Here is a 23,488-nt window from a genome sequence, read left to right on the forward strand (position 1 = left end):
AGCAGGGAGTTGGTATTACCAGCTTGTTTTCCCACCATCCTCTACTGACACAGTGAGGTAAAACCCATTTGTGCTGCTGTGAGAGGATTGTGGAGGGACTAAATTAGGTAAGAAATTATCCTTCATCAGTAGGTTCTATATAAGGGAAAGGTATGCTCCTGAAACAGATAGTAAGGTGAAAACATGGATCAGTTGGCCAAGGAACCAAGTAATTAGGTCTTATGTTTTGCATGTGTGCCCTGTTAGTCACAGTGTGGCAACCTCATTGACTTGAAAAAGAGTGGTGTTGCCAGAAGTGAAACTTGAGAACAAGACTTGGCACTAACTAGAAACCACAAGTGCCTCCATTGTAACTACCTACATCTTGACGGTAGAGGATTGGAATGGCATGTTTATATATTCAAGAGCAAAACCTTTCCTTATTAAAAAAGGTCACATGAGTGGAATGTGCATGAACAAAGCGTGGAGTCAAAAAAGCCACCCGAAAGCCAAGTTTTCTGTACCGTGCATTAATAAACCAGAGTGCAGCATGCATTGTTATACTAAAGAGTCGGTAATGATCACATTATCGTAAAGCAGCAGCGCTATGCATTGCTGTCCTGTTTTTTTTCTGTGGTGATCTGCTAAAAATCTAATTTTTAAGGTAGTCCAGGATTGAATTTCATTCTAAAACAAAACACCCTTGTAAGTGTATTAAGCTGAACTCTCTTCTTGCCCAAGGGAAACCCTGCTGTTTTCACTAGAATACTCTTACTACCTTACAGCACTGAAAAAAGTCCTCAGCAGTTGCTTTTTTCATAGTGGGAGCCGCGAGAGCTTTGCTTTCATTAACAGATATCCCTGCCACTGGCTCCAGCTCTGACAACTGGCACGCTGCTGACCGAGGCATGTTGCCGTGTCTGCTGTGGGAGCTGTATGCTGCACAGCTCTGGTGTCTGATATAGTTCTGTGTGATCAGCCCTGTTACGGTCCAGCGTGTGGGTTCTTGCTCATCAGTGGCAGAGAGCTTAATTATTAAGTAATAAAGCCGTTTTTTTCACTGAGAAGGCAGATTATATTCAGCAAGTTGTTTCTCCACCGACAGCTTCTGACGTGCTCTGCTTTGTGAAGTTTGTCACTCCTCTCTTGTGCTAACAAAAGCAAGTAAAAATCTACATGGATTAAATGCTTTTTGCAGTAAACAAGGATTTCATAAATGCATTTGACAGTGTTAGTGCATATCTCTCTGTGCAGTGTGGGAAGAATACAAATTGGATTCACTTAATGAAGTATATGCTTTATTTCTTTTCATATGTATTCTTGTGATACACTGTAGATGTATATGCACTCACCTGCACCTGTTTTATTGTGAGCTATGACCTTTCAGTCCTACATCTGTACCTATATTTGTATGTATGTGTGTGTATACACCTATTTTTTTTATGTGTATACCTGTATTTGTGTATCTGTCTGTATGCATATGGAATTTTGCCGGATGCACACGTTATCTGCTTCTCAATTATAGTTTTTTTCAGCTGGCTTACACGTTTCTAGCATTCTGCTTGTATAATTCAGATATATATTTATAGTAAATAGTTTTTACCATTATTTTACAGGTTGTAGCCTCTAGAAAGGATAGAGGGAGATTTTATTTTCATTTATGCTGCTCTCTCATCTGTCCTAGCTTTGTTCTTCAGTTTTATCCTAGGGCTTACTACAGCTTGGGCTGTGACACTGCAAGGATGTGTGCAGTGTCCATGCAAGCTCCATGCCGATGTGATATGAGCTGGAGCAGGCCTGGAAAACACAAAGCTGAGACAATGTGCCAGTGTGCAGAACTAGTACAGTCTGGCTACAGTTCTTTGCATGGCGCAGGAAGCCCAGATCTATTTGGATAGTTAGATAGAGAGAGTGGGCCATGTGAACTTTGTTCTGCATCACGGATGCCCTTGGTTTAATTCATGAGGACAGCTAGGACTCACACAAGGCTCCAAATGAACTCTGCTTGCACTCGCTGGCCCCTAGTTCTTGGTGTGCTTGCATAATCTCGGTAGAATAGTAGTCCCAAAGGGCTGGGGTCAGTGAATCGGTAAATAACTTGTCTCTTAACTTCATGTGGGGAAAATAACTGACTTTTCATTAAGATGTCTGCACCCACAGCTGAGGAGCCTCATCGCTAAAGGTGGTTTGAAGCTTGAAAATGTTAAGTGGAAGTGTTTGTTTCTGTATAAAGTAGTTCTTAATCGGAAGAAGTTGCTCAGTAAAAGCATGTTTTTTTCCATTGCTTAGTCTTTAACTCAAAGTTGAAAAATACCTCTTTCCTCCCACCCTCCCAAGTTCTGTAATTGTTCATTCAGACATTGCAGACCCAAGGCAGAAATTACTGGGTCAGGTTTTATTCATACTTCTGAGGCCAGGGAAGTTTCTTTCAATGCTTGTCTTAAAGCCTTAGGACACAGCAGAGAAGTTGTCATTTAAAACAGTCTTCATTCTTTTCTTGAATGAGTTGAGTTTCATCTCAGAACTTTGCATTATACACTGTGTTTATTACCTTTGCAAGTCAGGGTGTATGAAATGGTCATCTGCAGTGTCTCTGAGCAGCTACTTGACAACAGTACTGAAGAGAGAACATTCCGTGGTTTCCTTTCTGTGTCAGTTTAACTTCTTAATGCCCTTTAGCCCCAGGCTGTGTGTTAAGGATCTTGTAGGCAGTTTATTTCAGACCACTGATGGATTTCAGATTTTACAGCCTTGTGATACAGATGGCCTGAAGGATGTTTCTTTGAGACATTTGGAGCAAAGACCTTTGGCATTAAAGAGTGTTATTGTCCCAACCTCTCATCAGCTGGTGAACTGCTTTGCATGACCAGTGTGTAAATACTGCTGTTTAACAAGAACTTTGCTAGTGATTAACTCACTCATACAAAGGTGTAACCTAATTCCAGCCATACTTAAAGGTATGTATTTTTGGTACGTGTGGATCCCAACAAACGCACGTATCCAGTTTTGATGGACGGGTCCCAGTTTTTTTGTGTATGTGAAAACAATTACATTTAGAAGTAATCTACAATGCAATTCAAAAAGTTTATCTACCACTGTCATCATGGGACTATCGTCCTTACACTAAGGCTGTATTTGAAAGCTTCTCAGGCTGCTGAGCTTGTGGTCCACTATCCCTCTGCAGAAAGGGCTCTGCAAGAAGGGAGCAGAAGCCCCAAGAGAATACCAAGCACCTCTCATTTTGAGCTTGCGAGAGCATGAGCTTTCGCTTTACCACTTCCAGTAGGTCACAGAAAAGAGGAAGAAAAGTTTCAATCTGAAAAAGCTAAAAATAACTGCTTTAAAAAATCAGTTTAGTCTGTGAAAATGTTGCTTTAATTCAGATCAGTCAAACAAATCTTGCCTTTAATACACAACAGCAGAGAATCCTTTCATTTACCTAATGCCTCTATTCATAAACATTAGTGTTAGTGTTCATTTGCTACTTAACATCAAAAGTAAAAAGTTGAATTAATGTAATCTTCTTGTATTTTCAGAGAAATAGTGGAGCATATGGTTCAGCACTTTAAAACCCAGATTTTTGGGGATCGCAAGCCAGTGTTTGATGGAAGAAAAAACCTTTATACAGCTATGCCACTTCCCATTGGGAGAGATAAAGTAAGTTTTAAATAGAAAAGTTCCTAACTGGAGATTTTAATGTAATATTTGCAGAGCCTTTTTAGTAACCAATATGAACTGATGTTATGTTTCTGGAGTAGATGTCTCCTCCTGTTGCCTCATTGCTTAGGGTGTGGTTTGCCAGGACAGAAGTGTGAATTTGTTGCCATCAAAATGGTCACTCCCTTTCCATATCCCTTGTTTCCTTCCTCTCTTTCTCCCCATTCACATGGTTTCTGTTGGATCAACTGCCCAAGAGAGCGGACAAGCTCCAGACCAGCGCTAAGAGAAAGTGAAAGGACAGTTGGGTTTGGGAGAGGGGAGCAGCATCAGCAAGCAATTGTGTCAGCTCGGTAATCTCATCAGAGCCCACTGTAAGCCGATTCTCACTATCCGCTAGCTGAAGAAACTCCTCCATCCCTCTGGTGGTGGTATGGAACCTCTTCTCTGATTCCTTTCAATGTGAGAGCCGAAATAATTTGAGCTGCACAGAGAGACCTGCTAGCTTAGCCCCTTGGGCAACTGAAGAGGACTTGCATGTTCTCTTTGCCAGCTCCATATGTGAAGTGGTGACCTCTTTGTTTGCTGCGGTTGTAGAATCATAGAATCATAGAATGGTTTGCGTTGGAAGGGACCTTAAATATCATCTAGTCAACAACCCCCCTGCCATGGGCTGCTCGAGGCCCCATCCAACCTGGCCTTGAACACCTCCAGGGATGGGACATCCATGATGTCCCTGGGCAACCTAGTTCTGTGTCTCACCACCCTCATCGTGAAGAATTTCTTCCTAATGTCTAGTCTAAATCTATCCCTTTCCAATTGTAGCTGCAAAGATACCCCAACCTGTACCCATTGACTGGTGAAACAGAAGGCACTGCGTTGGAACATGCTAACAAACAAACCCTTTGAAATAATTTAGCCTGTGCTTCTATGGTCTAATATCAGATCAAATTGTCTGTGGCCTTTTTTATTTAGATGATGAACCCTTGCGGATGAAGTCACTGTCATTGCTAACACTATGACATTTCTTAGGGGCCATTGTACTCTCCTGCTGTGGGTGTAAGGTGAGGCACACACAGTTACAGGGCAAGGCTGTCTGATCCTGTAGAAGTGGATTGCTACCTAGAAAAGTAAAATATAAGAGAAAAAGGGAAATAGAGAGAAATGTGAATACTTGGAACAGAGCTTAGGTCATTCGAAATGGAGTAGCATTATGCTGTGGAGTAGCATTATGCTGTGGAATAGTTTGTGCTGTTCTTCAGTGTCTCGTGTTGCATGCTCACACAGTGCTTGACATAGTTAATGCTTCTACCAGAATCAACTTTCAATCTCATGTGTCTCATTTTTATTGCCCCAAATGTGTTTAAGTGACTGTCGTGCAGTAAAGGTCAGTCTCTACTCCAGTCTTAATTATTTTACATTAACTGATGAGCTAATGTCTAGGAAAACCGTAAAAGAGTAATTTGAAAGTATTAGAATCATAGAATGGTTTAGGTTGGAGGGACTTTACAGATCATCCAGTGCCACCCCCCCCCAGAGAAAAGTTGGAGTTAACGCTTCTTTTCACTTTCACATATAGTATTTCATTTCCTACAGATTTGATGTGCAAGATTGCGAAGTGTTTGCTAAAAGTGGTACGATAATTGATGAGTGTCTCCTAGGGCTTTAAACAAGTCCTCTGAATGCACACAGAGTTACCTTATAACTGTAATATTCCCGAGTTGTAGATGACTGACAATGTATTTTATGACAAGTATGCATTTCTGCATTTAATAAGTAAAGGTAAATGAAAAATAGTTTATCTAAGGAGGATAAACAGACTGGGATTAAATGAAACCTTGGCTCTAATGAGACTTTGAGGTGCTGATATTGGGAACTGGATGAGATGGCCTCCTCTTATTCCATGCCTGAATACCTGCTGACCCAACTGGGCTCAATTCTTGATGCTCTGGATTTTAAAGCCCACAGGTAGTAAATTAAGTGGTAAAAATGAAATCTAGTGACAATGTGTCAGCAGGAAATGCTTTTGATGCTTTGATTCCTTCATGTCCATGCAAATGCACGTTGTAACCTACACTTGGGAAAAGGCTGACTTTAATGGTTTTGTTAACCATTTTGGGTGGGACAAAACTATCTAGCGATGGTTGTTTGCAAAAGACAGTCACTGAGGAGAGTGGTTTTAGTGGAGGTTGACACAGAGGATGGTTCAGACACTTTCATATGTGGCTCGCTTTTAGGCTCACTTTTAATAAACTCCAAACTTTTCCCTATTTCCCACGGGATATAGGACTTTGAGTTTTTCTGCTGTATGTATATTCTGTATGTATACTATTATGCTGTATGTATATGATATGTATGTTATTCTCCTGGGGGAAGGAGCTAATAAAGATAAATATTCAACTGTTTTAAATCTGATATGAGGAAATTTACCTTAAGGAGGGGAGTATTTGCATGGTGCTAAATTGGTTTAAGCACATTTTAAGCCAGTGTAAAGCTAGTAGGTATGAGGCCTTTCCTCCAGCATAAATGGATTAAGTTTCTCTGGGGTTTTTTTGGCCATTCTATACATAAAAGTGATTTCATTTTGGACCATATTGAAAAGATTCATGAGCATACAATGATTAATAAATGATCATTATTCTAGTGGAAGAGGATCTTGATTTACGTGCAGTGTGCATCTGTAGTGGAAAAACTGATGCTGAACAGAAGGTTCACACCAAATTGCGAACATTATTTTCCCTCCTGTTGCTCTTTAACTTAATTAATGCACTCTGTCTTCATCTTGTGTCAGTAGTTGTTATTCTGGTAGTTGTTATTTTTTTTTGTCCTTGCAGATGACCCTGCTTCTTTTTCTAATTTTTTGTGTTACATAAAGGCTCTCAAACTTTTCTGGTTTCTATTCTCATTCCTTCCTTATCGCACCTTATTTTCACTCTTTAATTCCTTCATTTCTTTAGATTCTTTGGAACAAATATGGAATATGTAAATATTAACAGAATTCTTTGTAGTTTTTACTCATGCATGTTGAGAAGGAAGAGGTGTATAGGACACTGTCAAGGTATAAAGATATTAATAGTCTACTCTCTCCTCATAGGTTCTGAAAGCAAGCCCAGGTCACCTCTAACTGTGGCTTTGTGCTCAACTACTGTATTATTCATGTATTTCATAGATCACCCAGTTTAACTCCTACTGCTGTGGGCAGGAAGACCTCCAACTGGATCAGGTTGCTCAAAGCCTCATCCAACCTGGCCTTGAAAACTTCCAGGGATGAGGCATTCACGACTTCTTGGGGCAACCAGTTCCAGTGCCTCACCACCCTCACAGCCAAAAATTTCATCCTAATATGTCATCTAAATCTCCCCTCATTCAGCTTAAAATTATTGCCCCTCGTCCTATCCCTGCGTTCCCTGATAAAGAGCCCCTCCGCAGCTTTCCTGTAGGATCCCTTCAGGTACTGGAAGGCTGCTATAAGCTCTCCCTGGAGCATTCTTTTCTCTAGGCTGAACAATCCCAACTCTCTCAGCATTTTTTTAGATTAAGGGTACCAAAATGTTAATATTCAGACAAGTTGCATATTGAAAGTATTTGAAATAATAGAAATTATGAAACTTGATTTGGAAGAGGAGAGAAGTTTGAAGGAAAATGCAGTTCAGGTGCAGCAGGTATCTTTATCCACTGTAAATGAGATGCAAATTGGAGACTTTCTGATGGCATAGGGGAAAAAATGGTTCCATAGAAAGCTTCCAGCTTGTGTCAGCTGAAAGCCTGTAGCTTTATTTACAGAGCTTTTCAGCAGATTTAACCATCTGGGCCAGATTCCGAACGGCAACTCCAGTTTCCATTGCTCTCCCATGGCCATACAGCTCTTTCCTCAACTCCTGCTGAGTGATGTTTATACTATAGAAGAGATATAGCTGTAATATTAATTTTGACTGCCTACTATAAATTGCAAACTTGTTTTTCTGGCGTACGGGAAGGCTTGTTATTTGTTTTTTATCTTTCGTTCCTATTTTTTGACCTAAGATGTCAACTGTCTCAAAAGACTAGATGATTGTATATCTTAGCTTGCCTTTATCCATGTATTATTTTTGCTAGCCCACTAATTACAGTTTGTCTGTTGAGTGAATGCCTTTTATATTTAAATTGTAACCTCCCTAGGACAGGAAAATACAATGTTTTTTTGTTTATATCTAGCACAAAGGATACTCTGATCTTGTTATTTCTTATAGTGACTCCCGGAACTGCTAATCGTTTCAGACAAGCTTTAGTTTCAGTTGGTTTAAGAACTTCAGTGCTCAGGCTTTCTTTGTTTTAATAAAGAGGAGAAATCAACATTACAAGTAATTACAAGTAATCGGCTGAAGTAATTTACCAGAATGTAGTTTGCCAGTGGGTTTTAAACAAAAAATTCAAAGTTTGGCATAACACGTCAAAGCAGTACCAGTGTTTCCTGCCTGATAGCATCACTGGTACTTGGGGATCATCATTTATTCTTTCCTTGCTATTTAAAAATAAAGAGGTTTTTGGGTTGGTATGTTTTGTGGTTGGTTTTTTGTTTGTTTGTTTCGAGAGGTGTTCTTGTTTTGAGGGGTTTTTTTCCCTTTGAAGGCTCCTTGTGGATTTATTTTCTCTCGTTTGAATGATGTCTAAAGTAATAACATGTAAAACACCCTGGTGCTTTAGAGAGCAAATACAGAAATTTGTGAGTCTTGGCAGGTAGAGACAGACCACGTTTTACTTCAGGCATGCGGGAGCTGGTGTGAGCAGTGATGCATCGGTACGTGTTAGGTATCTGAAACGAGGTTGTCGGATCTTCATGAAGACCTCCCTGTTGACACACAAACACTGTCAAATTATAGCGTAGCCTTAAACAGGGAGATAGATGCCAGCTGGGAAGCACACCAGCTTTCTGAACTACATCTTTGGAAAGATCTAGCTGTAAAAAGAGGCTGTGCCTAATGTGTGTTGTTTCTTCATCATTGTTTTTTGTCTCCTTCCATACTTCCTAGCACTGTTCAGAGGAATCCATCGTCCCTTCCAAGCCCCTTCTGTTTTCCCTTTTAAATGGAAAGAATCATCTTGGTTTGTTGTTTGGCATTGTTGCAGGTGGAACTGGAGGTCACGCTGCCAGGAGAAGGAAAGGACAGAATATTTAAGGTGGCTATAAAGTGGATGTCCTGTGTGAGTTTGCAGGCATTACATGATGCTCTTTCTGGTCGGCTGCCAAGTGTTCCGTTTGAAACCATCCAGGCACTGGATGTAGTGATGAGGCACTTGCCTTCCATGAGGTGAGGGGAAGATCTTGACGTTGTTTAGGAGGTTGTGGTGTTACTTGAATTGCTTCGATGGCTTTTTGGGTAGGTCGTGCTTTCAGAGCGCAACCAAAATGAGAGCTGTCTAGCAGATGGCATGCTCAGGCAAGAGGCAATACCATGCTTTATTGCTCTCATAGTGGAATTAGTAGCCTCCAGCCTGTACTCAAGTCTCTTTCCCCACTGTTCTTCAGACTTGCTCCATGTATGTGTGCTCTTGGGTTGGGGGTGCCCTGCCATCTCACTCATACCCCTTTTCTCTGTAGACCTCAGAGAAGGAAGCCCTCTCTGCATGGAAAGTAGTTGGAGGTTTTAGACATGTGAGAGTGGTTTGAAAATGCTTGTTACCCTTTTCCTCTGTGTCCCAGGGCAGATGTTTATTACCAGTTTTGTCTAAGGGATATTGTGCTGGGGGGCCATTAATGTCACCCAGTGTAACTGCTTTTATACAAAAGAAAAACGTGAAAGTGATTTGGTTTTACTCCAAGCAAGTGGGGTCTACAGCATCTGCAGTCAAACGCAAGAGCTCCTGGATTTAATTCAGCCATGAACCAAATCACTTACAACCACTGTTCAAATTACATTCAATTGGAAAGTAAAGAACGAAGCTTAGTAGAGCTGAACTTTCCCATTTTGAAGGACTAAACAGGGAAAATGAGTTAAATTTATGTAAATAACTTTCAATAGCCTTATTACATTGACATTATCCTCCCATTAAGGATGAAAAAAATTTAAAAATCACTTTAGCCGGGTTTTGCATCAGAAAAATCAACCCAGACCTGTTAGTCAACACATCTTTATTCAGAAAAATACTTTAGTGCTGGTTTTGATCAGGCTGATATTAAGTGTGCAGTACCAAGAAGAAAGAGGCAGCACAAATATTTGCTAGATCACCCATGCAAAGTTTCCATGGATTTCAGAGGAAGCTATGCACAAGCAGAGAGATTATTACATTGTTGGTTAAATAGCAGAGATGTTTGATTATTTTCTTACCGAAGCAGAGCTGAATTTTTAAGAGTACATAAAGAATTTATTAATGCTTTTTGTTTGAATTAATGAGTATGTTAAAGAGTTTACTTAAAAGGAATTTAAACAAACACAAATAGTAGCCTGTTTCTTACTGTAACCAGCTGGATTTTGAGAGGTTCCTCAGATGACTGGTAATTTGAAGCACCGACATTTCTATGCTTTTATGAATAGGGATTTGCATTAGCAATTTTTTTGCTATAATTTTATGCTCTGAATTTATTTTCTTTATTGCAGATATACTCCTGTGGGGCGATCTTTTTTTACAGCATCAGAAGGGTGCTCAAATCCATTGGGTGGTGGCAGAGAAGTTTGGTTTGGCTTCCATCAGTCAGTCAGACCGTCATTATGGAAAATGATGTTAAATATTGATGGTAGGTCCTATAAAAAAATCTTTCATTGCTCCTTCCTTCTCTTTCTATAGGAAGGCAAAAATTTAGTTCCATTTATTGGATTATTTAAGAATTTCCTCGGTATTGTTGTAATATAGCATTAACATTTTTTTGTCTACAGTGTCTGCAACTGCATTTTACAAAGCACAGCCAGTTATCGAGTTTGTATGTGAAGTTTTGGACTTCAAAAGTATTGAAGAACAACAAAAACCTCTGACAGATTCCCAAAGGGTAAAGTTTACCAAAGAAATAAAAGGTAATAATGAAATTACTTAAAACTGCTTTGTTCTGTCTGACAGTGTGTTACTAGTACGTGTTCAAAATATTTCCTATAGCAGTGGCATTAGAGTCATACAATCATAGAATAGTTGGGGTTGGAAGGGACTTCAAAGATCATCTAGTTCCAACCCCCCCTGCCATGGGCAGGGACATCTCACTAGATCAGGCTGCCCAAGACCCCATCCAGCCTGGCTTTGAACACCTCCAGGGATGAGGCATCCACAACTTCCCTCGGCAACCTGTTCCAGTGTCTCACCACTCTCATGGTGAAGAAATTCTTCCTAATGTCTAGTCTGAATCTGTCCCTCTCTAGTTTATACCCATTCCCCTCGTCCTATCACCTCAAGCCTTTATGAATAGTCCCTTTCCAGCTTTCTTGCTTTTTTGAGAGACAGATTGTCAGAACAAGCAGTGCATACACTTTCTGAGTAAAACTGAGAGGAAATAATTGTTTCATTACTTCCATGTATTTCAAGACTTTCAGAAATCTGATCAATTTTATATTTCAGTCTACTTGTCCTTTTTTCTTAGTACGTTGGTTAATCTCTGTAGCTTGACAGAGTCACTTTGTGAGTATAATCAAAGTATAGTCAGTTCAGGGTAAGTATGTGGCTTCAGATTTGGTGAATCACTAGCATAAGGAGTTACTCATAGAATGGTTTGGGTCAGAAAGGACCTTAAAGTTCCACCCCCTGTGCTATGGACAGGGATGCCTTCCATTGCACCAGGTTGCTCAAAGCCTCATCCAGCCTGGCCTTGAACACCTCTGGGGAGGGGGCTTCCACAACTTCTTGGGGCAACCTCTGCCAGTGCCTCACCACCCTCACAGTAAAACATTTTGTCCTGATTTCTAATCTAAATCTCCCCTCTTTAAGCCTCAGACTGTTCCCACTTGTCGTATCCCTACACTTCCTGATAGAGAGCCACAGCTTTCCTTTAAGACCCCCTTAAGTACTGGAAAGCTGCTCTAAGGTCTCCCTGGAGCCTTTCTCTTCTCCAGGCTGAACAACCCCAACTCTCTCAGCCTGTCCTCATATGGGAGGTGCTCCCCAGCCACATTTAGAGCTCACACATGGACATAACTAATTTATCAGGTGTCCTCAAGACTCAATGTTAATTATATATGCGTGCGTATTTTCTGTATTGCACGTAGAGTGTAGTGGGGTAGTTTAATTAGCTTTGCTCCTAATGGAAGTGCTTTAGTGAAACCACAAACGTGATATGTTTTAATGTAAGTGATGGGCTGAACTGGAAGTTTCTAGCAGATGGGTGGTAATTCATTTTAGTGAGATTAGTTAACGGATTGTGATTTGTGCAAGCTTCTCCTCATTTAAATGTAAGTTCTCTTGACGTATCTTCATTTATTTGTGTCTCACCACCGTCCAGTCACTTCATAAAGTGTCACGTCACAGTTGCAGGTGTGTGTTGGTATCTGAGAGCATCTCAGTGCAGAGATACTACTGAGATGTTTGCTTTTCAGCGTATAGAGCAGCATCTCTTATTATGTCAGTAATATTGCTTTATTGTATTCAGAAGTTATATTACTGTGGTGCTTGAGTCATTTTAAAGCACTTCTATCTCCAGAGTAAATACGAGTTCACAGTTAGAAATAAAATGTCGGTTTTTCACTTCTGAAATGTATTAGTAGTGCCAGTCCCGGTTCTATCACAAAGATACTCCAGTTCCCAATCTGATGATTTTGAAACATATGTAAGGACTAGAATTTCCATCTTTTTTTAAATAAAAAATTACCCGATCCTAAATTTTCCGGATTACTGATGTCAAGATTTTTGTATTCCAGGTTTTAGTAATAATTTAGGAATGTGGTTTTGCATACTTGGGTGTATTTCGTACGTACACATTCCTGGATGTAAATTAGAGATATTTTAACATGTAATGACTGAATCAAAGAGTAGGAGGAAGGAATCTTACTGTTTGTGTTCACTGAAGCTTTCGTAGAATCGTAGAATGGTCTGGATTGGAAGGGACCATAAAGATCATCAAGTTCCAACCCCCCTGCCATGAGCAGGGACACCCACCAGATCAGGTTGCTCAAAGTCCCATCCAGCCTGGCCTTGAACACTTCCAGGGATGGGGCATCCACAACTTCTCTGGGCAACTGGTTCCAGTGCTTCACCACCCTCACAGAAAAAAAATTTCTTCCTAATGTCTAATCTAAATCTTCCCTCTTCTGGAAAAATCAGGGTCCTTCCTTCATGATATGCTTGATAGAAAGAAAGCAAGTTAAGAAAGAAAAGCAAACTCCCTAAATCTATCACGTGGCTTCCTTGTTTCCACAAAATCTCCAAGAAATCATCTTTGCCCAACTAGAAGTTAGCAAGAAAAGTATCAATAAATCCTGCATTTGTACTTGTTAAAATAACCACGCACTGGATTGCCAGCAGTTTTTTTCATTTTTTTTTGGTGAGCATTTTCGTGCTTCAGGTAGAAGAAGTCACACCAAATTTGCAGCAAGGCTAGTTGTAAATTGAGGTATTGAGGTAGCAGTCAATCTTCTCATGAAAATGCTGTGATACAGATTTTGGTAGTATTCACGTAAGCTTGATGTTTATTGAAGGTTTCACGATAGATGGTGCTTTGAGCCATAACAAATTATGTGGAAAGATGAATATGTTGTTTGGCAAGTTATTAGCCTTTGACAGATAGGGGAAATATGCACTGTTTCTCAGCAACAGCCTGAATTTATGTGCACATGCAGATATACAAGGGATTTGTGTCTACAGCCTCCTCTGTCCCGTCCCCACACATTCAGCTTCCTATATCTAATAGCCCACCTACATCTGTTTGTGCCTGAGCATGAAATAGAAATGAAAACGCTGTATCCAAGCTTATATTTGGGGATAATGGTAAATTAGAAGCAGTTCTTTTCAAGTAGCTGTGTTGTGCTGGTTTTGAGTGAATAATTTATTCTTCTGGAATAAATGATGTTACTGGCTTTCAGGTAGGCTCAGCTCTTGTGTCAAGGGGTTTGCAACAGTTATTTGTCTTCATGAGGAGTAAAGCCCCGTGGCCTCATTCCCTTGGGCTCCCAGAGGCTGCATGGGTACTTCTCCCTCCTCGATCCATCATTTCAAGTTTGGTTGCAGTAGTTGGAGGTCTCATGGACAATATATGTTTATACATAAAGTCAAAACAGGCTTTTGGTTTCAGTTAGGTTCCGTGCCCTTTTTGTCCTTCTGCCATCTTGGACTTTAACCTTAAAGGCACAGAATTGGAGTTCATTGAATGCATTCAGCTTTATCTGTGACCTCTTGGGGCTCTGGGGTTCATCGTGTCTCTCAAATTCTTTGGCTAACCTTGACTGAAGCTCATAGGTTTTGAATTTTAAGATTACAAACTGTTTTTTTTGAGTTCTGTCTGGGATACCCTTTGTCACTTCGAACAGGCTAAACGTTGAACAGCTTTACTGCACAGTTTCAGTGGTCTTATGTAGCAATTTAGGGGATTGACGCCTTGATTTGGAAGAAATGCTGATAATGTGTTTTCCAATTTTTAGGTCTGAAGGTGGAGATAACACACTGTGGACAGATGAAAAGAAAGTACAGAGTGTGCAATGTCACCAGACGACCAGCAAGTCACCAAACGTAAAGTATTTTGCTTCTTTTTAAGCGTATGTTTAATCTTAGTCTGGAGAAACATCTTGCCTGCCTTACTGACAGGAAAAGTTGTCTTGAAAACGATACTTTGGTCAGTGCATTTAAAACACGTTTTGAAGTATTTTCCCAATTTTATTGCTCTTTTTGTTCTATTTTTATTCTGTTATGAATGTCGTGGCATTTGAACCAACACCTTTGTTTTAAATTTGTGTTGTTGTTTTCACTTATGGATTTCTTCAGCATTGAAAGAACAAGATGCCCTGTCAGTAGCATGTTTCCCAGAATTGTTCAGTAGAAGAGTACTGGCAGTGGGGATCAGCTTTCTAGTCTTGCATATTACCGACCTATTTTAGCTCTGGAAAAAATGTTTATTTTTGATCACTAACCAGAGATTTCCAGCTAACTCGTATGTGGAGGTATTTATTCCCATTTTTAAGAAAGTAGCTTATGGAACAAAACTTGATACCAGCTTTGTACGAGATAACCGATCAATATATAAATCTGATATTTAATTGTTTAGGCTTTGTTTCATATTGTTTCAGTAATGTATTATTGTAATGAAAAGACAACATTTGTGCCACTTTGATGTAAGCAGATGCAAATATGTGTCCATATATGGAAACATATTTGTAATATATAGAAAGAGAAATGCATTTCTGAAGCAAGAAGTGGTTTTGCGACTCTCAGACTAGGCTTACTATCTTCTGTGGGTGGCATATGCACTACAAGAAAGACATTGAGGTGCTGGAGCACATCCAGAGAAGGATAACGAAGTTGATGAAGGGGCTGGAGAACAAGCCTTGTGAGAGGTGACTGAGGGAACTGGGGTTGTTTAGCCTGGAGAAGAAGAGGCTGAGGGGAGAGCTTATCACTGTCTACAACTCCTTGAAAGGAGGTTGCAGTGAGGTGCATGTTGTCTCTTCTCCCAAGTAACAAGTGATAGGATGAGAGGAAATGGCCTCACCTTGTACCAGGGGAGGTTCAGATTAGACATTAGGAAAAATTTCTTCACAAAAAGGGTTCTCAGGCGCCATCATGAGCTGCCCGGGGAGGTGGTGGAGCCACCATCGTTGGAGGTATTCAAAAGGCAGGTAGATGAGATGCTCAGGGATGTGGTTTGGTAGTGGACAGGTACAACTGGAGTAGATGATCTCAAAGGTCTTTTCCAAACAAGCAATTCTATTGTTTTATGATTCTATATCATAAAATACAGTGCTGCAAGTATCCCAAATAAGCAGAAAGCATTAGTGTTTGTCTCTAAGACACCAGTTCTTAGGAAACTTACTTTAGAGCTTCAGGTATTGAGAGCATGACAGAAATAGCCTTCTGTGGCTCTATAAGATGCATGAATCTTAATTATAGAAGTACACTTACGTCATTTCAGCAAGATAAGTTTAATTTCCAGTCAGCTTACCTTGTGCCAAGAAATGTATTGAGCAAGTATGGGAACGTATTCTGCATAAAGTAATGGCTTATTTTCATATTTGCTTTCCAATAGATTCCCCCTTCAGCAGGAGAATGGACAAACAGTTGAATGCACTGTAGCTCAGTATTTTAAGGACAGGCACAAATTAGTTTTACGCTATCCTCACCTTCCATGTTTACAAGTTGGACAGGAGCAGAAACACACGTACCTTCCTCTTGAGGCAAGTAAACTTTTGGATGATGCTTTGTTCTCGGAATGGGGGAAGGAGGTCAGTGGGGAAAAAAGGCTCAAATGTTGGCAAACTGGTTTTTGAGTAGCCATCTTTAGAAAAAATTGTGTAGTGCAGCAACGAAAACCAAACCAAACAACAGTTGCATTGTGGTTTTTTAACTTCCTTTGTGTGGGAATATTGTAGGTGTGCAACATAGTGGCAGGACAAAGATGCATAAAGAAACTCACAGACAATCAGACTTCCACTATGATTCGAGCGACTGCCAGATCAGCACCTGACCGTCAAGAAGAGATTAGCAAATTGGTGAGTGTTCTAACATGAGTGAAGCGTAGTAATGGCCTTAATTTTCTTCCTGACATTAGGAGATACTGAATAGATTATGCAGTACATATATCTTATTGTTTTAATAAGTTTTGAGCTTGTTTTAATAAGTCCCTCTCCATTAGCCAGAGAGAAATGAATTTTCACAGAAGGTTTTCAAGTGGGTTTTTTGGTGTTTTATTTCAAATTTTGAGGCATCCATGTATCCAAGTGGAATTAACAGAAACTCTGGATGCGTGGCATCCCCCATGTATAGGGGTCTGTGCCTAAATAGAGGTTTTACATCTCATAAAAAGAATTTGTTTTTCTGCAAGAAATATCTTAATTCCTTTTCATTTCAGATGCGGAGTGCGAGTTTTAATACCGATCCCTATGTTCGTGAATTTGGAATAATGGTCAAAGATGAAATGACAGATGTGACCGGTAGAGTCCTACAACCTCCTTCAATCCTCTATGGAGGCAGGGTACGTCAAACAGATACTGTACAGTCTGCGGTAGCTTCAGTTGCCATCTTTGATAACTTCCATGATATGGTTGCTTTAAATCAAGGATGTTGGGTGCAATGGGATAAAATCATCACAGGTGTAATGTTTAGAACTTAAATAATTTTTTGAACACTGTAGATGCAATGGGTGTGTTGTGTGTGATGATGCTCTGTTCCTCAATCTCTTTATGTCAGAAAGTAAGGCTAGGATAAAAATACACTTGCATAAACTTAAAGAGAAAAATGTATGTAAGCTGTGGTTTTTTCTTTCATGCTCTGTTTCATTGTGTGTTACAAGAAGAAACCTGCAAATAGTCGTTCATATTGGTGTGTATGGAGAAGAACAGCAACAACTTCGGTTATTGCTGTTCCGTTTTGCCTCCCTTGAACTCTGAAATCTTCCCAAACTACTTCTTGGCTATTGACTGTTCAGGGTGGAACAGCTGTATTAGGACACCTATCTTACACTATTACCTCTGTCAGCATGTTTTTCTCTAGAGGCATCTCTTCCTGATGGAGCTTACAGTTTTTTTCTTTACAATGGCTTTTCCAATGACCTTTCTGACATAATCTTCCTGCTGAGGGTCTTTCAAAATAAAGCTTGAGAAACAGGATTTTTCTATCCATTATTAAACTTGTCTTGTTTTTATGCAAGGTGAAGGCCTTGATGGCTAGGGTAAATTAATTTGTGGACACTTCAGATGAATCTTTTTGAGATCATGCATTGCCAGCTGAGGGTACTTCTGTCTCTGTGCACAAATCAGACTGTCCATGTGCCCACAATGTGAGAAGATTTTGTGTCTTGCCAGGTAAAACTGGTCAGATTAACTCAAACCTTGCCTCATTGACAATATAAGACAACCCTGCTGTCTTTGCCTGATCCTAGTTAGGGAGAGTGCTCTGCTGGACTCTTCTGGCACCAGGGGAGCAGGGGAAACAAGAGCTTAATGGCAAATGAGTGATGGAAAGTCGGAGCCAGAGAGGTCTTGCCTCCAGCAGACACAACTCTTGGCAAAATAAATTATCGTATTTGTGTGTGTCCTGAGAAATTCCTGTAGATTTTAGCCGTTGCTGCTAAATGAGAAGGCAGACATAGTGGTCACTTGTCTAAAATATCTACTCGATACTAACACTTATTAAAGATAATTAACACCAATAGGATTACTTTAGTTGTCTACTTATATCCCATGTCCTCTAGATAGTCTATCACAATAATGTCTGCTTGATCGATGAAAAAATGTGTTGCGCAGGTCACAGCTGAGTAACTGATTGTCTTTTGTCTGCTTGTTTGTTCTAGAGTTGTGTGAGTGATGTGGAACCACTGTTTGCTTCTGCTTAGTGATGGGTGAAATATTGATAATGCTTAAATTAAGTCGCTCTTGGGAAGCTCACTGAGCAGTTGTAAAATCTCTGTAGCAATGTACGTTCTTGTGACATTACATAGCAAGCATGAAGCTGTCTGACTTGTCCATATGTAATTTCTGCCTGCTGATGATTTATATCACCAAAGGAAACAATCAATTAAAATTAACAGTATGAGCTTTATGAGGTTCATTTTTCACCAGGTTAGCACGCTGTCTTGGCTACAGTAACAGAACGATCTTTATAAGATAGGATAAATGTTTGAACAGTGGAGAGAGAGACCCAAGACTATAAATAGCCTGCTAATTGGAGGGAAGCAGAATCATAGCTGACTTTTGTTTAGCATGAATCAATTTTTGCATCAGTGTTTTGGTTTTGTTTTGTTTCTTTCCTTCTATTTCCAGAATAAAGCAATCGCAACACCAGTTCAAGGAGTCTGGGACATGAGGAATAAACAGTTTCACACTGGAATTGAAATAAAGGTTTGGGCGATTGCGTGCTTTGCTCCCCAGCGCCAATGCACTGAAGTTCATCTTAAGTAAGTGTGCTTCATCAGATGGTGATTTTATTATTTATTATATATGTCGATATCATAATTTCACTTACTTAGAATATACATTTTGTTAAATTGTTTCATGTGTGGCAATACATCTTTAACACTGCTTTTGAAGTTTTGTCTCTGTGTTTTTAATGATGCCAAGATGGTGTCAATGCTACATCATGAAATCCTCCAAATCAGACTTAGCAAAATAAATGTATGGCGGGTTTCCGACCAGTGAGGCCTTAGGATAGAGTTTAAAATGACTGAAATGATGTAATGAAGGGTGTTTATCACTAAGTTTTTCTCAAGAGTGAGAGCTAGAGTGTGTCATCTAAGCTTCTTTTCCTGATTATATGGAATAGATTGATTTGTGCAGAACTTATCTTAAAGGAAAATTTTAAAAAGCGATCCAACAGCAAGATCGACTGCACCCTCAGCAAGTTTGCAGATGACACCAAGCTCAGTGGTGCAGTTGTCACACCAGAAGGCTGGGATGTCATCCAGTGGACCTGGACAGGCTGGAGAAGTCTCATGAACCTCATGAGGTTCAACAAGGCCAAGTGCACCAGGGTTGAGGAAATCCACAGTTTCAATAGGGCATGGGGAGTGATGTGATTGAGAGCAGTCCTGCAGAGAAGGACTTGGGGGTGCTCGTTGATGAGAAGCTTGACATGAGCTGGCAGTGTGCGCTTGCAGCACAGAAGGCGAACTGTGTTCTGGGCTGCATCAAAAGAAGCGTGGCCAGCAGGGCAAGGGAGGTGATTGTTCCCCTCTACTACTCTCTCATGAGACCCCATCTAGAGTCCTGTGTCCAGTTCTGCAATCCTCAATGTAAGAAGGATGTGGAACTGTTGGAACGGGTCCAGAGGAGGGCTATGAAGATGATCCGAGGGCTGGAGTGCCTCTGCTATGACGCCAGGCTGAGAGAGTTGGGGTTGTTCAGCCTGGAGAAGAGAAGGCTCCAGGGAGACCTTATAGCAGCCTTGCAGTATCTGAAGGAGGCTACAGAAAAGCTGGGGAGGACTTCTTCCAAGCACGTGGAGTAATAGGAGAAGCGGGAATGACTATAAATTGGAAAGGGGAAGATTTACATTAGACATTACGAAGAAATTCTTCATGATGAGGGTGGTGAAACACTGGCACAGATTGTCCGGGGAAGCTGTGGATGCCCCCTCCCTGGAAGTGTTCAAGGCCAGGTTGGATGGGGCCTTGGGCAGTCTGGTCTGGTGGGAGGTGTCCCTGTCCATGGCAGGGGGCATTGGACTTGAGGGATCTTTAAGGTCCCTTCCAACCCATAATGTTCTATGATTCTATGAAGTCTAAACATTTTCTTTCTTCTAAAGGTAGCATAATGTGCCAATTGCTGTATGTGCAAGAAGAGTTGGACCAGTTAAGTGTTTCGTTGGCTTTGAACATTTGAATTAAACTGAAACTTAGTTTCTCTCTCTTTGGATGAAACATGATGGTTGAAAGACTGCTGTTAAAAGTGACTTCTACCATTCCTAGACCAGGGAAATTGTGCGTGCCTGCATAGATGGATTGTCTCATTCCTTCTTTTGCACGCAGTTTCTTTCCCTTCGTGCATGGGCAAGTGCAGCTCTCAGAGCTGCCCCAGCAGGTGACTCACCTGCTCTTGGTGAGGTGAATGCAAGACAGTGATTATCTGTAACAACAGTATTGCCATAACAATGTTCCTTGATGTGATTTGCCAAACAGCTTGGGAATTTTTTCATAACATACAGTGAGCAAATGGTGGAAATCTTTTACTTTTCTTCCTATTGTGGAAGACTAGGAGTTTATTCTCTTCAGGTGCATTGCAGCAGCTAATCTGTCAGAGAATTTTCTCTTCCACACTTTTGCTTCTAGTGGAAATGCTGTGTAGAAGTTTATCTGTTTTGAGAGACGGGCAGAATTCTTCAACATAATGAGCCAAAATAAAATTATTTGATGTCTTAGACTGAGTTTGTCCTTACTGTGAAAGGACATTCCATCATACTGGGGCCTTGAGCAGCCTGGTCTGGTGGGAGGTGTCCCTGCCCCCTATGGCAGGGGGGTTGGAACTGGGTGATCATTAAAGTCCCTTCCAATCTAAACCATTATGTGATTCATACTGGGAATATGGCTGCATCCAGTTGCATCTTGTTGCCTCTTGTTACATCTTGTTGAGCAAGTTGGAACTTGGATACTGTAGATCAGTTGAACACCTTCAAAATCCCTAAAAGTCTTCAAAATGACCCTGCTTTTACCTCTCAGGAACAGGGAGAGAACCTTTTCTCTTAGACACTATGCTTACTGGTGGACTTGTGAAGGCTCAAAACTCATGTTTTAGATTGTGTATTTTGCCACTGGCTCAGTGAGTGCCCGTTTGGCCAGGGAGAACAATTAATGTGCCTGTGTTCTGCAAGAAGATGCAAGATGCAAGTCTCTCACTCAGAGACTCTTATGATTCATGAAAGTTAATGATGGGTTTGGAAGAAACTAAATCTTCACACGCTCTCGGTGGGTAAGACTGTATTGTCTGGCACTCTTTGGTGAAGATGAACAACTCTCTTAGACACCTATGGAGACATCTACTCCGAAATAATAAAAGGGGCTTTGTCAGTGTTGATGCCAGTTAAGCTTTGCTACGTGGGATCACATGTTTACTGTGCTGCTTGTTAAGCCAAGTGCCAGAGCAAGACACCTCTGGGTGTGTCTGCACTAGTGTTTCAGTTTGGATCTGGAGTGCATATTTAAGTGATGCTCCTGACGGTCACCAGTTGCCATACTATGTTCTGCATCAAGGAACAGTCTGAGTGTGCGCTGTAGGGTTTTTTTTTGGATAAAACTGGACTAGAGGATGTGCATTGACCAGTAATGGACATTCAGCCCACCACACCAGACTACAGCTGCTGTGACAAAAAATCCCAGAAACACCTGTAGTGTGGATGTTGCTCCGTCAGCACCAAGTACTCCACTTTACAGGTCTGCACTGTGACAGCTCACTACTTGCTGGTCTTGCCTTCATTTTTTGGGGATAGGACTTACAGACTACTCATGTGCCATTGACTGCAGGCATCTGTCACAGAGAAGCCATGACTTTAAGATGCTTTCCAGACTGGGTATACTTTAAAGAGGGTTAGACTCCTACACTGAAGTGCTTTTGATTCATAGAATCTTAGAATGGTTTGGGTTGGAAGGGACCTTAAAGATCATCCAGTTCCATTGCCAAGAACACCTTCCACTGGATCAGGTTGCTCAAAGCCTCTGGCCTTGAACACCTCGAGGGGTGGGGCATCCAAACTTCCCAGAGCATCCTGTGCCGGTGCCTCACCACCCTCACAGACAAAAACTTACTCCTACTATCTAATCTAAATCTCCCCTCTTTCAGCTTAAAACTGTTACCCCTTGTCCTATCACTGTACTCCTGATAAAGAGCCCCTCCCCAGCTTTCCTTTAGCCCCCTTTAAGTACTGGAAGGCTGCTGTAGGGTCTCCCTCCAGGCTTCTCTGGACTGAACAATCCCAACTCTCTCAGCCTGTCCTCATATGAGATTGTGCTTTCAACAGGAACAGTGTCTTCTTGGTGTCCCTTCAGAAAGAAAGATAGCCAAACTACCATTTCAACAAGAGTCAGGCTTTTAACGCAGGAACCCTGCTAGCAGGGGGCCAGAAGCTATATTCACTCATAAAACCCTCTGACAAGATTAGTTTGTCTCAGTTTCTGACCAGTTCCATCAAAGGGTTAACATATCTGCACCATCCTCGGAGAAGGTTTGTCTTCACCTCCAGGATACACCTTTTCTCTCATATCTATCAAGGTTTTCTTGTGCAATCTTATTATTGATGTTAGATCCATTTGCTGAGACCTAATTAATTGCTGTTAACTTCTGTTGATTGTTTTCCTAACCAAGAGAAAGAAGGAACTCCAGCTGCTTCTGTAGTGATACCACCACGCAGGCAGAGCAGGTTATCCAAAATAACGCCATTGATGTGTGTTTGCAAAAATGAGCTTGCCTTCTGTCTCCTGTAGAAAGATCAAATGAGGCGGAATTTGCTTTGGAAATAAAAGGTTTTGGTAATGGTGTTACTTAGACAATGTATTTCCTCCTCTTCTCCTGTCTTTCAGTTACTACCTGGGCACGATCAATTGAAGATGCACTTGGGGTAAATTCCCAGATTTTTGGACAGCATAACTCTGCGAGTTTAACGGGATTGTTCCATTAAAAAATAAGAACAAAACTCAAGATGGGTTTTGCCACCTGAGAATCTAATGTATTTATTTACATCCTTTAGGTCCTTTACAGAACAACTGAGGAAGATTTCCAGAGATGCAGGAATGCCAATCCAGGGGCAGCCGTGTTTCTGTAAATACGCGCAGGGAGCTGACAGTGTGGAGCCCATGTTCAGACACCTCAAGAACACTTACACAGGGCTGCAGCTTGTGGTTGTAATTCTGCCAGGAAAAACACCAGTCTATGGTCAGTAAATGCAAACCATAAGCGTGTGTGTGTTTCTGTCTCTAGTTCACGTATTTTATACGAACTGTCTGAATCAAAGAGATTTAATTCTGGTTTAATTATATGAATTACGTTTAGGGAATGGGCTATAAATTAATTTTATTTTTCTTCATATACTCCATGATGTTTTCTATTAAGACTTTAATTCTTTTCTTTATTTTTTGTCTATGCTTTTAATTTGCTTTTCTGCATTCCTCCTGTTGGTTGCATTTTAGATGCAGTTTCTTAGCGAGAAAACTGAACCACAGCCTTTTGTGAAACTGGTGGTATCAATATGCAGTGGATTAAAATATACTTACTATAATTTGTGGGCTGAATATTCCAAGGAATTGAAGAAGTAATGACCTCAAGAACTATGTAGC

The 23,488-nt window shown here is 40.7% G+C and overlaps 1 protein-coding gene across 3 annotated transcripts in view; it reads left to right on the forward strand.

Annotated features, from left to right (window-relative positions):
- Positions 1-23,488, forward strand: part of AGO2 (argonaute RISC catalytic component 2) — a 72,481-nt gene that overhangs the window by 25,279 nt on the left and 23,714 nt on the right. Inside the window, exons 3-12 of one of the 3 annotated variants that reach the window (XM_054057954.1) lie at positions 3,516-3,636; positions 8,740-8,924; positions 10,212-10,348; positions 10,488-10,622; positions 14,163-14,250; positions 15,761-15,908; positions 16,104-16,223; positions 16,583-16,705; positions 18,492-18,625; positions 22,903-23,087. In XM_054057954.1, coding sequence (XP_053913929.1) covers positions 3,516-3,636; positions 8,740-8,924; positions 10,212-10,348; positions 10,488-10,622; positions 14,163-14,250; positions 15,761-15,908; positions 16,104-16,223; positions 16,583-16,705; positions 18,492-18,625; positions 22,903-23,087 — 1,376 coding nt within the window. The remainder of the gene's footprint in view (positions 1-3,515; positions 3,637-8,739; positions 8,925-10,211; positions 10,349-10,487; positions 10,623-14,162; positions 14,251-15,760; positions 15,909-16,103; positions 16,224-16,582; positions 16,706-18,491; positions 18,626-22,902; positions 23,088-23,488) is intronic. The other 2 variants (XM_054057955.1, XM_054057956.1) reach the window with 2 other exon arrangements.

The sequence above is a fragment of the Cuculus canorus genome, chromosome 2 (assembly GCF_017976375.1).
Source record: "Cuculus canorus isolate bCucCan1 chromosome 2, bCucCan1.pri, whole genome shotgun sequence".
Lineage (NCBI taxonomy): Eukaryota > Metazoa > Chordata > Aves > Cuculiformes > Cuculidae > Cuculus > Cuculus canorus.